General features: G+C 38.1%; 1 protein-coding gene across 1 annotated transcript in view; it reads left to right on the top strand.

The window, feature by feature from the left end:
- The window catches only part of MATCAP2 (microtubule associated tyrosine carboxypeptidase 2), a 43,975-nt gene extending 32,623 nt beyond the window's left edge, over positions 1–11,352 (top strand). Inside the window, exons 6-7 of the mRNA XM_057504655.1 lie at positions 3,258–3,355; positions 6,628–11,352. Coding sequence (XP_057360638.1) covers positions 3,258–3,355; positions 6,628–6,789 — 260 coding nt within the window. The 3' untranslated portion in view covers positions 6,790–11,352. The remainder of the gene's footprint in view (positions 1–3,257; positions 3,356–6,627) is intronic.
- The last annotated feature ends 1,297 nt before the right edge of the window (positions 11,353–12,649 follow it).

Here is a 12,649-nt window from a genome sequence, read left to right as displayed (position 1 = left end):
GTCCCTTTGGTCTAATGTGTCATTCAAAGCCTCTGTTACCTTATTGATTTCTGTCTGAGTGATCTATACATTATGTAAGTGGGGTGTTAAAGTCCCCTATTATCTTATTACTGCCAATTTCTCTTTATGTCTGTTAATATTGCTTTATCTATTTTAGTGCTTCTCTGTTGGGTGCATAGGTATTTACAACTGTTGTATCTTCCTGCTGGATTGAGCCTTTATCATTATGAAATGTCCTTCTTTATCTCATTACAATTTTTGTTGTAAACTGTATTTTGTCTGATATAAGTACTGCTACTCCAGATTTTTGTTTTCATTTCCATTTGCATTGACTATCTTTTTCCATCACTTCAATTTCAGTCTGTGTGTTTTTAGGTGAAGTGAGTCTTTTGTAGGATGTATATAGATGGGTCTTATCTTTTTATTCAGTATCACTGTGTCTTTTCAGTGAAGTATTTAGTCCATTTACATTTAAGGTAATTATTGATAGGTATTTGCTTACTACCATTTTGTTAAATGTGTTCTGGTTGGTTTTCTCATTCTTCTCTGATCCTTTCTTCTTCTCTTGCATGTGATGACTTTCTTCAGTGATATGATTGGATTCCTTTCTCTTTTTGTGTACCTATTGTAGGTTTTTGGTTTGTGGTTACTATAAAGTTCATATATGACATTGTACACATAGCAATCTTATGTTAAGTGATGGTTGATTAAGTCTGAACACATTCTAACAGCACTACATTTTTGCTCCTCTTCTTCCACACTTTATGTATATGAGGTCATCATTTATCTTTTTATTTAGTGATTCCCTTAACTAATAGAAGTAATTGATTTTACTTTTTTCTTTTAACCTTACTACTAGCTTTTAAATGATTTATCTACAACCTATGCTGTTTTCTTTTACTAATGAAATTTTATTTTCGTAATTTTCTTGCTTCTACTTATGCCTTTTCTTTTCCTCTCACAGAAGTCCCTTTAACATTTCTTGTAAGGCCAGTTTGGTGGTGGCGAAGTCCTTTAACCTGCATATATCAGGTTAACTCATTCTCTCTCCTTCAGTTCTGAACGACAGCGTTGCTGGGTAGAGTAATCTTGCTTATGGGTTTTTTTTTCCTTGCAGTACTTCGAGTATATTGTGCCACTGCCTTCTGGCCTGTAGCGTGTCTGCTGAAAAATCAGCTGATAGCCTTATGGCATTTCCTTTGTAGGTAGCTTATTGCTTTTCTCTTTCTACTTCTAAGATTCTCTGTCTTTGATGTTTAACATTTTAATTATTAAGTGTCTTGTTGTGGACCTCCTTGGGTTCTTTTTGCTTCCTGGACCTGGATGTTTCCTTCCCTAGGTTAGGGAAGTTTTCATCTATAATTTCTTCAAGTAAGTTTCCCACCACTTTCTCTCTTCTCTCATTCTGGGATTCCTATAATATGACTGTTAGGATGTTTGATGTTCCAGGGCTCCCCTAACCAATCCTCATTTCTTTTTCATTTCTGTTCCGCTTTAGTGCTTTCCATAATTACTCTGTCTTCCAAGTCACTGATCTATTCTTCAGTATCTTCTAATCTCCTGGTGATATCCTCTAGTGTGTTTTTCATTTCATTCATTTTATTCTTCATCTCTGGTTCTTTTTTATATTTTCTATGTCTTTGTTGCAGTTCTCACTGAGGTCATTCACTTTTCTCTCAAGTCTGGTGAGCATCTTTATGACCATTACTGTGAACTCCTTATCAAGTAGATTGCTTAAGTGTCTCATTATAGTGTTTTTGTTTAAGCATATTTCTGTCTTCTCATTTTGTGTGACTTTGTGTTTCTATGGGTCAGACAAAAGGGCTCCTTCTCCCAGCCTGAAGGAGTGGCCTTGTGTAGGAATGTCCCATGGGTAGATTTGTGTGCCTTGCAGTTTTGGCTGGCTGAGGGTTGGGTGGGAATGGGCTGGGTATCCTGGTGCTGGGGCTTGCAGGCACTGCTGGGGGTCTCCTGGCTGGGTGCCAGTGGGGGCTGTGTTAGTGGGGTGGCAGATGTTGAAGAGGTTCAGTTCAGGGAGCTTCTGGGTTAGCAATGGACTGGGCTCTTGCTGGTTGGGCAACTGGAGCTAGAGGGGCACAGTCGGAGGGCCTCTGATGGGCATTAGCTGGGGCCATGCTAATCAGGCAACTGTGGTTGGATGGGCACAGTTGAGGGAGGGGGTTCTTCCAGGTTGGCACTTGGCCAGGTCATGCAAAAGGGGATGCCAGGGACTGAAGACATATGGGTAGGTTGAATCCATGTCAGAATCACACTAGTGCTGCCTTGGTAGGATTGCTGGATCTCTAACAGGTGTATAAGAATGTGGACTGGGAGGCCACCTCTGTCATATCTGGATCTGGTGTGTGCACTTTTGCTGTTTCTCTCCACACCGTCAGTGTTTGTGAGGAACATAAGTGGTGTTGCTCATCTTGTACCAGCACTATCAGTGTGTGTATGGTGAATGTAAACAATGTCCCTCACCATTTCCTTCTGTGTGGGTGGACATAAACAGTAGCACTCACCTTGCTCCCATCTGCTCTATCCACATGCAGGGAGATCACGAACAGTGGGGTTCACTCTGCTCCCACATGCATTTGCAGTGTCTGAGAGGAAGGGGGCATGTAAACAATGGGGTTTACTCTGCTCCCACTTGCATTTGCAGTGTCTGAGGGGAAGAGGGGTATGTAAACAATGGTGCTCATTCTGCTCCCAGCCCCACTAGCAATGGGACATAAATAATAGCACTCACCAGAACCTCCTATCTTTGGAGAGAGTTCTGGCAGTTCCCCTGCCATTTGGCAGGTGCCTTAGTTCTGAAAATCAATTTCCTTCAGTTATAGTTGCTGCTGGCTTTAAACTTTCTAACTCATGGCTTTTTTTCTGTGCTCCTAGGCAGGTGGGTCTGTGCTCTTGTAGCTCAGTGAAATGCCTGCCTACAGGGCCATGCTGGGCGTGGGCTTCTTCTGTTACCATTTCTCTATCTCTCCTTTCTTTTATGGTCTTTTTATCCCTCATTATACAAGTGTTCAGTCAGGCTTCAGTTCTTAGGGTGGACTGCTCTGTGTGTAGGTGTAGATTTGGTATGTATGTGGGAAGAGGTTGGCTCAGGCTCTTTCTGTACTCCCATCTTGGACCTGCCTCAATAATTCTTTTTTTAAAAACAGAACTGATTCCTACAACAAAAGGAATAGGTTAGTATATAATTATTTTCTGATGTTTAAAAAATTACTAAGTAAACACTACTCTGGTTCCTCCAGGATGTTTCAGTAAAGACCAGGTATACTTGGATGGCATCCTGCAAATTCTCCGATACAGAGAGACCATCGATTTTCATTTACTAACTGCCCTGGGGAAGGTGAGTAAGACCAGCAGCACATAGTGCCCAAAATACTGGGTCAATATTTCCTCTAGATTAATTTATGAGTGAGGCCTAAACTATTTTTACTTTATTGCTGGAGTAAGTTTCCTTTAGGTGATAATAGGAGGGAAGTAATATGGTTCTGTCATAGAACCAAACTGCAAAAATTTCCCTGTAGACAATAAATGCTAAAGAAGGGTATAGGAAATTTGGATTATGTAGTTTTACTTTTATATGCAACTTTTTCTCTCTAAACTGAGCTGCAGGTATAACACTTCCCCCTTAATACTTCTGCATGTGTCTCCCAAGAATAAGTATATTTTGACATGACCACATAATTTTCTTTAAAAATTTATCATTTTGTTATCTAAAAAAGTCTACTTTACATTTCTCTCATTGTCCCTACAATGTCCTTTGTAATCTTTTTCTGTGACCTAGGGTCTAATCAAGATTCATGCCTTATACTTCATTATAATCTTTATCTCTTTTAATGTATAAGAGTCCTCCTCACCCTAGTCTTGCTTTTCATGATGTTTTTAAGAGTCCAGGACAGTTTTGAGAATTCCTATAATCTGGATTATCAGATTCTTTGACTCCCTTAAAATGAAGACCCATCTCACTTGCTTCCATGGCTGTATGAGAAAACAACTTCTTCTGCACTATCCCCTGAAGCTAGGGCAAAGGCCTATCCACAGCACACTTACCTCTGGGAGGTAAAGTGCATATGGAGACTTCAGCCTTCCATAGTGATGTTTGGTAACCTCTCCATATCACACAGGGGCAAGTTACTTCCAAGTAATTATGTTCAGGTTAAATAATTTTGCCAAGAATACTATATAAGTTGTATATTTCCTATTGCATCTCATTAGAAAGCATGGTGTCATTTTTTTTTACCTTGATATCTTAATCTTTTAAAAAAATTTTAGTATCATTAATATACAATCACATGAACAACATTGTAGTTACGAGATTCCCCTCATTATCAAGTCCCCACCACATACCCCATTACAGTCACTGTCCATCAGCATAGTAAGATGCTATAGAGTCACTAGTCTTCTCTGTGCTATACTTCCTTCCCTATGCACCCCCCCTACATTATGTGTGTTAATCGTAATGCCCCTTATTCCCCTTCTCCCTCCCTTCCCACCCACCCACCCACCCCAGTCCCTTTCTCTTTGGCAACTGTTAGTCCATTCTTGGGTTCTGTGAGTCTGCTGCTGTTTTGTTCCTTCAGTTTTTGCTTTGTTCTTATGCTCCACAGATGAGTGAAATCATTTGGTACTTATCTTTCTCCACCTAGCTTATTACACTTGAGCATAATACCCTCTAGCTCCATCCATGTTGCAAATGGTAGGATTTGTTTTCTTCATATGGCTGAATAATATTCCATTGTGTATATGTACCACATCTTCTTTATCCATTCATCTACTGATGGACACTTAGGTTGCTTCCATTTCTTGGCTATTGTAAATAGTGCTGCAATAAACATAGGGGTGCATATGTCTTTTTGAGATTGGGCTCCTGCATTCTTAGGATAGATTCCTAGGAGTGGAATTCCTGGGTCAAATGGTATTTCTATTTTTAGTTTTCTGAGGAACCTCCATACTGCTTTCCAAAATGGTTGAACTAGTTTACATTCCTACCAGCAGTATAGGAGCATTCCCCTTTCTCCACATCCTCCCAGGCATTTGTTGTTCCTAGTCTTTTCTACATTGGCCATCCTAACTGGTATGAGGTGCTATCTAATTGTGGTTTTAATTTGCATTTCCCTGATAATTAGCAATGTGGAACATCTTTTCTTGTGCCTTTTGGCCATCTGAATTTCTTCTTTGGAGAAGTAGCATGGTGTCATTTTGTCCCATTATTTCTGATGCTGAATTTGATCACCTGGGTTAGTTACTACCAGATCACTCCATTATAAAGGTACCTTTCCCCCATTATATTAATAAGTAATCTGCGGGGTGATACTTATAAATGTGCTGTTTCAAAACAACCTTTCAAGGAATGGTTTCATCATCCATTGGTTTATGATATTTGCCCAAATCAGTTACTAAACTACTGGTAGCAAAAGAAAGATAAATTGTTACATTTCATTTCCCTTTTCTGTAATATTATCCTGGACTTATTTCTATTCAGCCCTTCCAATGGATGCTTCTATAATTTTATTTTCAAACACATATCCATGTTTTCTGGCAAAGTAAAATGTTCTGGGCTCATCTTACATTTTCCCTACCCAAATCTGTGATTGGATATTTCTCCAAGGAAGACTTGATTTTTCTTAGTGGGAAATGGTATTTGGAAAACAAGATCTGAGCACCAGAACTCAGCTACTGGGATGCTGATGCTTCATCTTTTCAGTAAGCAAATTGTACATATTTGTTTTAAGCTTAGCCATTCTAATTCAGACCAGATATCTACAGGTTCTTTTACATCTCCCTTCCCATTCCATATTTATTTCCCTTGTCTTAAAATAAGAACCTTGTTTCCCAGCATCACAGTATTTACTCATTCTTTCCTATAATAAATTCAGAATCGCTTAAGAATTATTAAACCACACCACCACCACCAAACCTATTTTCATTATACTTAGTGGTATAAATACTCAATAAATTTAATAACTGAAAAAATAAAAATAAAATACAGATGTAATCTGAACATGATTTCTTTACTTAAAAACTTTCTCCTGAACCAGGAAGAGTACTGATCAGAAGACAGTAGTATTTAAAGCCAGCCATGTTTTGGAATTTAAAGTTGCAAAGATAATTTGTAGAACTTAAAGGTTCACCCGTAAACAATACCTATGAAGGATTGGCTTCTTACATAAATAAATGAAAGATGTGGAATTTTAGAAAATACTTAGAAAAATTCAAAGTAAAAGCAACAGAATTTAACACAAAACACAAGCCACTTTAGTTCTCAAATTAAATAGAAACAGGAATCCAGTGTATAATTGTATCAGTTTTCCTATTTAATAGAGTATTTAGATTCTAACTATTTTCTTCTTTTATTTAGTCAGGAGATTTGCTTGAGCTTAGAGTCTCACACACATATATTAAGCTTCGCTGTGTAATTTCTAAACAAACTGAGTTGGTCCAGAATGTGCTTATTTGACACAGTAATGGAAAGGAAGCTACTGATATTTTCAGGTATTAAAGTAATTTGAAACAGTGCATATACTTAAGATTTTCACCTAAAACCCAGGGAAGAAATTGCTTTCAAAATGTAATGAGTTAATTTTTAAACATAATTACCAGTCTTCCTTTTTTTAGGTCTCTTATGAAGATGTGGATCGGTTAAAAGGACTGGCAGTTATTGAAAACATGAGGGTCCCTCACTTCCTGCAGGACCATGGTCGATATATGGAACACTTAGAGAAGATCATGGAAGTGAATGAACTGACCGACAGGGAACTGAAAGATCTTATATATTAATTAACTTTCTTGCAGACATAGCTCAGCTATACCTCTATGTATATTACCAGTTAGGTGCACTTAGCACCAGCAGATTTATAAAAGAAGAATGACTGTTTACATGAGTTTTCTGAAGAATGCTTTGCAGTATTCTGTATTTTAAGGTTAAGTACGAACCTTAAACTATTTCCCTATACTGTTTCTATAGGCTGCAGGGGGAAGTTACTCCTGCTTTCATCTAAGACTCAACAAAGTCAGATGAAAATATTACTGATAAGTATTTTTGAAGAACCTCAATCAAATTGAGTGATAAACTTCTGCCTTAGCACCAAGCCACTTCTCACTAGAAATTGAATTACCATGTTGTTCAAACTCCAAGGTTGTATTTTACTTGATAAATTAATAGTAACTATTCTCATTAGTTTTGTTATACCCTTAAAATCTAGCTATATCTAAGATTTCTCATTTTTCTTATATGCTAAGTAATGTTAAAAAAAAGGGAGAAGCAATTTGAAAAGTTCTTTATTTCCCTTATGGTTTTTCCTTATCAGTTCATAGGAATTAGAGAATTACCTCATTTTTCCAGTTATCCTTTAACTAAACTGGTTTCATTTGCTGAAACATATTGTACCCCTTCAAAATTTTAAGTAACGAAGAAGTTTTAGAGTCTTTCCCTCTCCATACCTTTATGTGAACAAATTTAAGTTCCAGAGAGGTTTGTCTACATAATTAAAATATGGGAAAAGGAGAAGCTACTCACCTTTTTATTAAATGGAATAATCAACAGGGGACAAATGCACTTATCTAGTTCATGTGTAGGTTGGATGTTGACTGAATAACATCTACAGTAAACTTGACCATACTCTGAAAAATGGAATTTTGGGGCATTGCAATTTGATAAATTATCCTTGTGATACTAGCTCAGTGTACTTTATCAAAATCTGACTTCATCAACCTAATAATAACATAGTTTGAATTTCAAAAATGAGAGGTCTGTTTTGTTCCATTTCTCCTGCTAAAAGTTTATATACCTAACACTGTAATTGATCAATTTTAGTACACACTTGGATATATATATACTTGAGATTGAAAGGTTCTTCAAACATCTTATTTTAATGATTGGAAAGAATACTGCTGTAAACACCCCATTCAAAATTGCTACTGTAATTTCTCTGCGAAGCTACCTGAGAGAGTTTATCTTTACCTCAAGTCAGGCTTAAATATGGTGCTAACAATGGTAAATGCATACTACAAACGCTGGTCCACATTCATGGTAGGAAATGATTTTAGGAAATATTTTGCAGGCTATGTTATGTGATTTTTCTCATTCCCATAGCTAGAAAGGCTTGCCTCAAAGAAGAATGTTCTAGCAAACAGGATATACTCTAGCTGGCACTTGGAAGTCCTTGCAAAGTGATGCATCTCGTCTTTAGTAGTAGCAGGCCAGGCGCTTTGTAGCATTGAAGGTGTTCACAGACGTGCCATGCTGGCTCGAGTGTGGCCTGCACATCTCTCAGCAGGGCTTGGGAGCACAGCGCATCAACATTAACCAGGCACTGGACAACCACTCTTGACCCTCAATCAGTGTTTCCTTGTAGGACAATCTTCTAGTTTCAGCTTTGTGTAGTGTCTTCTGACTTCATCTTCAGACTTATCAGAGATGATTGTGAAAACAATGTCTTATTTATTGATATTGAAATATAGACAGAAACGGCAATATTTATGTCCTGTGATTTAAGACCAAATGCTTATAAACTCAGTATTTGTAGGCAGTAACACTACTAATCTTATGGTTTAAATATAAAGGAAGCCTTAATTTACTATTGGAAGGATTATTTGCAGTGGTTCTAGTCCCTGAATTTAAAAATGGATACTCTCTCTTTATCTGATTTGGAAAAGGAAAATCTTCCTAGCCTTACTGCTTTGGTATATAGAGACAGAAAACATGAGCACTGTCCAGGCAGACCTTTAAATCACATTGATTGTCTTAAGATATTTTAAAAGTTAGCAATGAACCAAAAATAGTTTCAGATTAACAGAAATACAGAGCTCTAAACTTTAAAAGTTGGGGTTGAAGATTAAATTAATGTTTATTCTCTTTTATTAAATAGCAATTAGGTCAGTTTTGTTCCCTAAAACTTTTAATTAATAGAAAAGGATAGTAGCAGCACTTAGGAAAATAGTTGAAGATTATATTAATTTTAATAGTTATTTGCTATAGGAAATTGATGATTAAGATTTCATCAATTTTGTCCACTGTAATTCTAACATGGTTGTAGCAAATACAAATTATGATAAACTGTTAGGTTTTCCCTCCAGATGGGATTCAAAGTAAAGTTGTTTGCAAATGTAAATCCATAGTCTTCATTTCTTTATATTTTCACCTTTGTAAAAGTATTTAAAATTTATATAGTTTGTTTTGTATATCTTTGGGCATTTGTGTCTAGCTATAATAGAAATAAATAGCATTGAGGTTCTCAAGTGAAGTAAGTGAATATATATGCATGTAAACTTACGTTCTTTGAAAATCGAATTATATTTTCATTGTGGTATTTCTGGTTTTTTATTGTGTGATAATTACTGAAGAGACCATTAGTCATGTTTGTCTTCAAGTATCCTTATTTATAGAAAAAAACATGTTTGCCACACTCTACCATTCCCCTGATTAGTTCAGTTTATACTCTCATGGGGCATAAGGAGAAGGGAAGAGGAGAGAGGGATAATTTTGTCTTAATTTACTACACTGTTCATTGAGTAAACTTTTACACACAGCTTACTGGGAACAGGATCTGTGCTGAGTGCTAAAGATCCTCTGATGAGGGGGAGAACTGTTCACAATCTAGTAAGGAAGACTGGTACAGAACCAGGTTACAGCACAGCCAGTCCCATTCCCTGGAAGTGCTACCAAAAGAACATAAACTGTAGTAAATGGGCCTGCTCATGTGTTTGAGGCAAAGAGAAAGATCACCTGTAAAGTGGGGTGTGTTCACAATACTTTATTACCATTCTTTGTAAGGCATGTGGTTGGAACCTGAGTAGCTTTAGCCCAGGAGAAAAAATTTACCATGAATACAGCTGCTTGGGTCAAAGGCCTGGAGGAGATCCCTTGAGACCTCTAGCAGGTGCCCAGAAGAACCAACTCTTCATTCTTAAGCTTACTCTTAGTTTTGAATTCAAACGTTTACTGTGCTTAAAAGAAAGCCTTGTTAGCTGGCTATAATTTCATCCATTTTTGTTCATTCTGATTCCAATAGCTAACAGAAAAAAACGTCTTGAAACTAATGCCAGGATGTGAAATACCAGTGTTTGAAAGCTAGCTATGAGAGAGCTTTAAGAATATGTGGAATTTCAAGCTCACAGAGGGAGGACTATATGAAGAGGAAGCAAGAGGGCAGCCATCTGTAAGCCAAGGAGAGATGCGTGGGACAGATCCTTCCCTTATGGCCCTCAGGAGAAACCAAACCTGCCAGTACCTTGATCTTGAACTTCTAGCCTTCAGAACTGAAAGGAATAGCACCTAGGGAAAGAGGACAAAACAAAAAGAGCAGAGATTTGACTACCAAGACTACTAAACATTCATTTCTTCCCAGCCATCCAGTTATCCTAATTGGAGACAACCAACTTCAGAAGTGACATTAGTAACATGGCTGAATAAGACATCCCTCATTTTCATCCTCTCCCCCAACAACAATTTGACATCCATCTACTGACAAAAATGCCTTCCTGGGAGTTTTGGAATCCAGTATCATATATCAAGCAATTCAGAAAGAATCTTGCCCACTGACTCACTGGGTATTAGACATACATGCATGCATAGGTCCTGGCTTGGACCGTGCAATGGCTAGTGAACCAGCTCTAGACCCTTTCAACTCCAGCCCAGAAACCCCTAGAAAACACCATCTTACACAATCACCCATGGACAAGAGAGCCTTTGTGAAAGTCCAGATTTCCAGCAGACAGGTTGCAGCACATTATTGGAGAAAAAAAAAAAAAATGAGTTCAGGTGCAATGAAGAGGAACATTGAAGAGGAACAATTGACTTTACTAACATCACCCCTCCCTCAGGGTGGCACAGCTCAGGGCAGAAGGCTTATTTAAAGAAATAATGGCTGAAGACTTCCCAAATCTGAAAAGAAATTTTGGAATACCCAAGTTCATGAAGTTCATAGGTCAAAGTAATCTTCTACAAGACATTTATAATAAAACTATTTTTTTTAAGTCAAAGACAAAGAGAGAATCTTAAAAGCAAGACAAAAGAAGTTTGTAACTTAAAAGGGAACCTCCATACTGTCATCAGATTTCTCAGAAGAAATCGTACAGGCCAGGGAAGAGTAGATGATATATTCAAACTACTGAAAGGAAAAAAACCAGCAAACCAAGAATACATGGGCAAAACTGTCCAGCGGAAATGAAAAAGAGATAAAGACATTTCCAGAAAACAAGAGCTGAATTTACCACCACTAGACCTGACTTACAAGAAATGGTTCCAATCACAATTCCAAAAGGATATTTTTGATAGGTTGATTCTAGAGCTCAGTTAGAAAATACATGAAAATATTGAGCATATATCCTTTGACCCAACAATTCCACATCAGGATTTATCTAATATAAGTACTATCACAATACTTATTCACCACATATACATTGCACATATGTGCACGGATATATGTATAAGGATATTCACTGCAACATTACAGTAACACCAGAATAGAAACAACTTAAAACTCATTATCAAGGCACTGGTTAAGTGAATAGAAAATGCTATACAGAAAATGGGGGCATAGAGAGAACCCAAATGACTTCCAACTGCACACTGAGTTTACACCTACATACAAACCATTTTCTCTTGAGGAAGAATTGAGGCCTGAGTGAGCAAAGAAGGATAGAAATACCACATAAAATATGTCAGGACATATGGAGGCACGCATAGCAGGAACCACATCCCCAATTTAGCCCTGTAATAGGGAGGGATTTTACTGAGGGACCAGAATGCAGTCACCTGCCCTCAGACACAGGGGAAAAAAAGGAATTTAAAGGGAACTACACTGTAAGTGAAGGAAGCTGATTTTAGAACTTAAACCATCCACTAAATGGTGAGGGAACTCCTAGAACCCACTTTGGGATCAGAGGTACAGGTGAGTGTCATTGTTTGCATTCCTCCCACACACTGGTAGTGTAAACAGGAGTAGGCACTGGAGGTACACACCAGATTCAGATGTAACCAAGGTGGCCTCCCAGCCCCCACACATGGCCAAATGTGTCCCCTGGAGATCCAACAGTCCCACTGAGGTGGCAGTAGCATTGCACTCACACAGATGCACCCTGCCCATGCTGCTTCTGAGTCCACATCAGCATGGTTTTGGCCATCACCCACCCAGATTCCCCCAACCCCCTTCATCTTCTATCCTTGGCTGCTCCCCGAGTGTTGCCATGGCTGGCACCAAACTGAGAGATTTCCAGATCATGCCCCTCTGCCACCAGCTGCAATCTAGCTTATCAACTGAAATTGCCAGGCACACAAATCTACCAATGTGACATTTCTGTACAAGTCCACTCCTTCAGGCTGGGAGAAGGAACCCTTCTGCCTGACCCATAGAAACACAAAGTCAAACAAAATGAGAAGACAGAAATATGCGTAAACAAAAAAATTTAAATTACTGAAAACTTCCCCAATCTGGAGAAGGAAATAGTCTCTCAGGTCATGGAAGTGCACAGATTTCCCAAGACAAGGGACCCTAGGAAGACAACACCAAGACATATGATAATTAAAATGGCAAAGATCAAGGACAAAGAGAAAGTATTAAAAGTAGCCAGAGAGAGAAAAAAGATCACATACAAAGGAAAACCCATCAGGTTATCATCAGACTTCTCAGCAGAAACC

The sequence above is a fragment of the Manis pentadactyla genome, chromosome 7 (assembly GCF_030020395.1).
Source record: "Manis pentadactyla isolate mManPen7 chromosome 7, mManPen7.hap1, whole genome shotgun sequence".
Classification (NCBI taxonomy): Eukaryota; Metazoa; Chordata; class Mammalia; order Pholidota; family Manidae; genus Manis; species Manis pentadactyla.
Note: the sequence above shows the minus strand (reverse complement) of the source record. Positions and strands in the feature narration are given on the sequence as shown.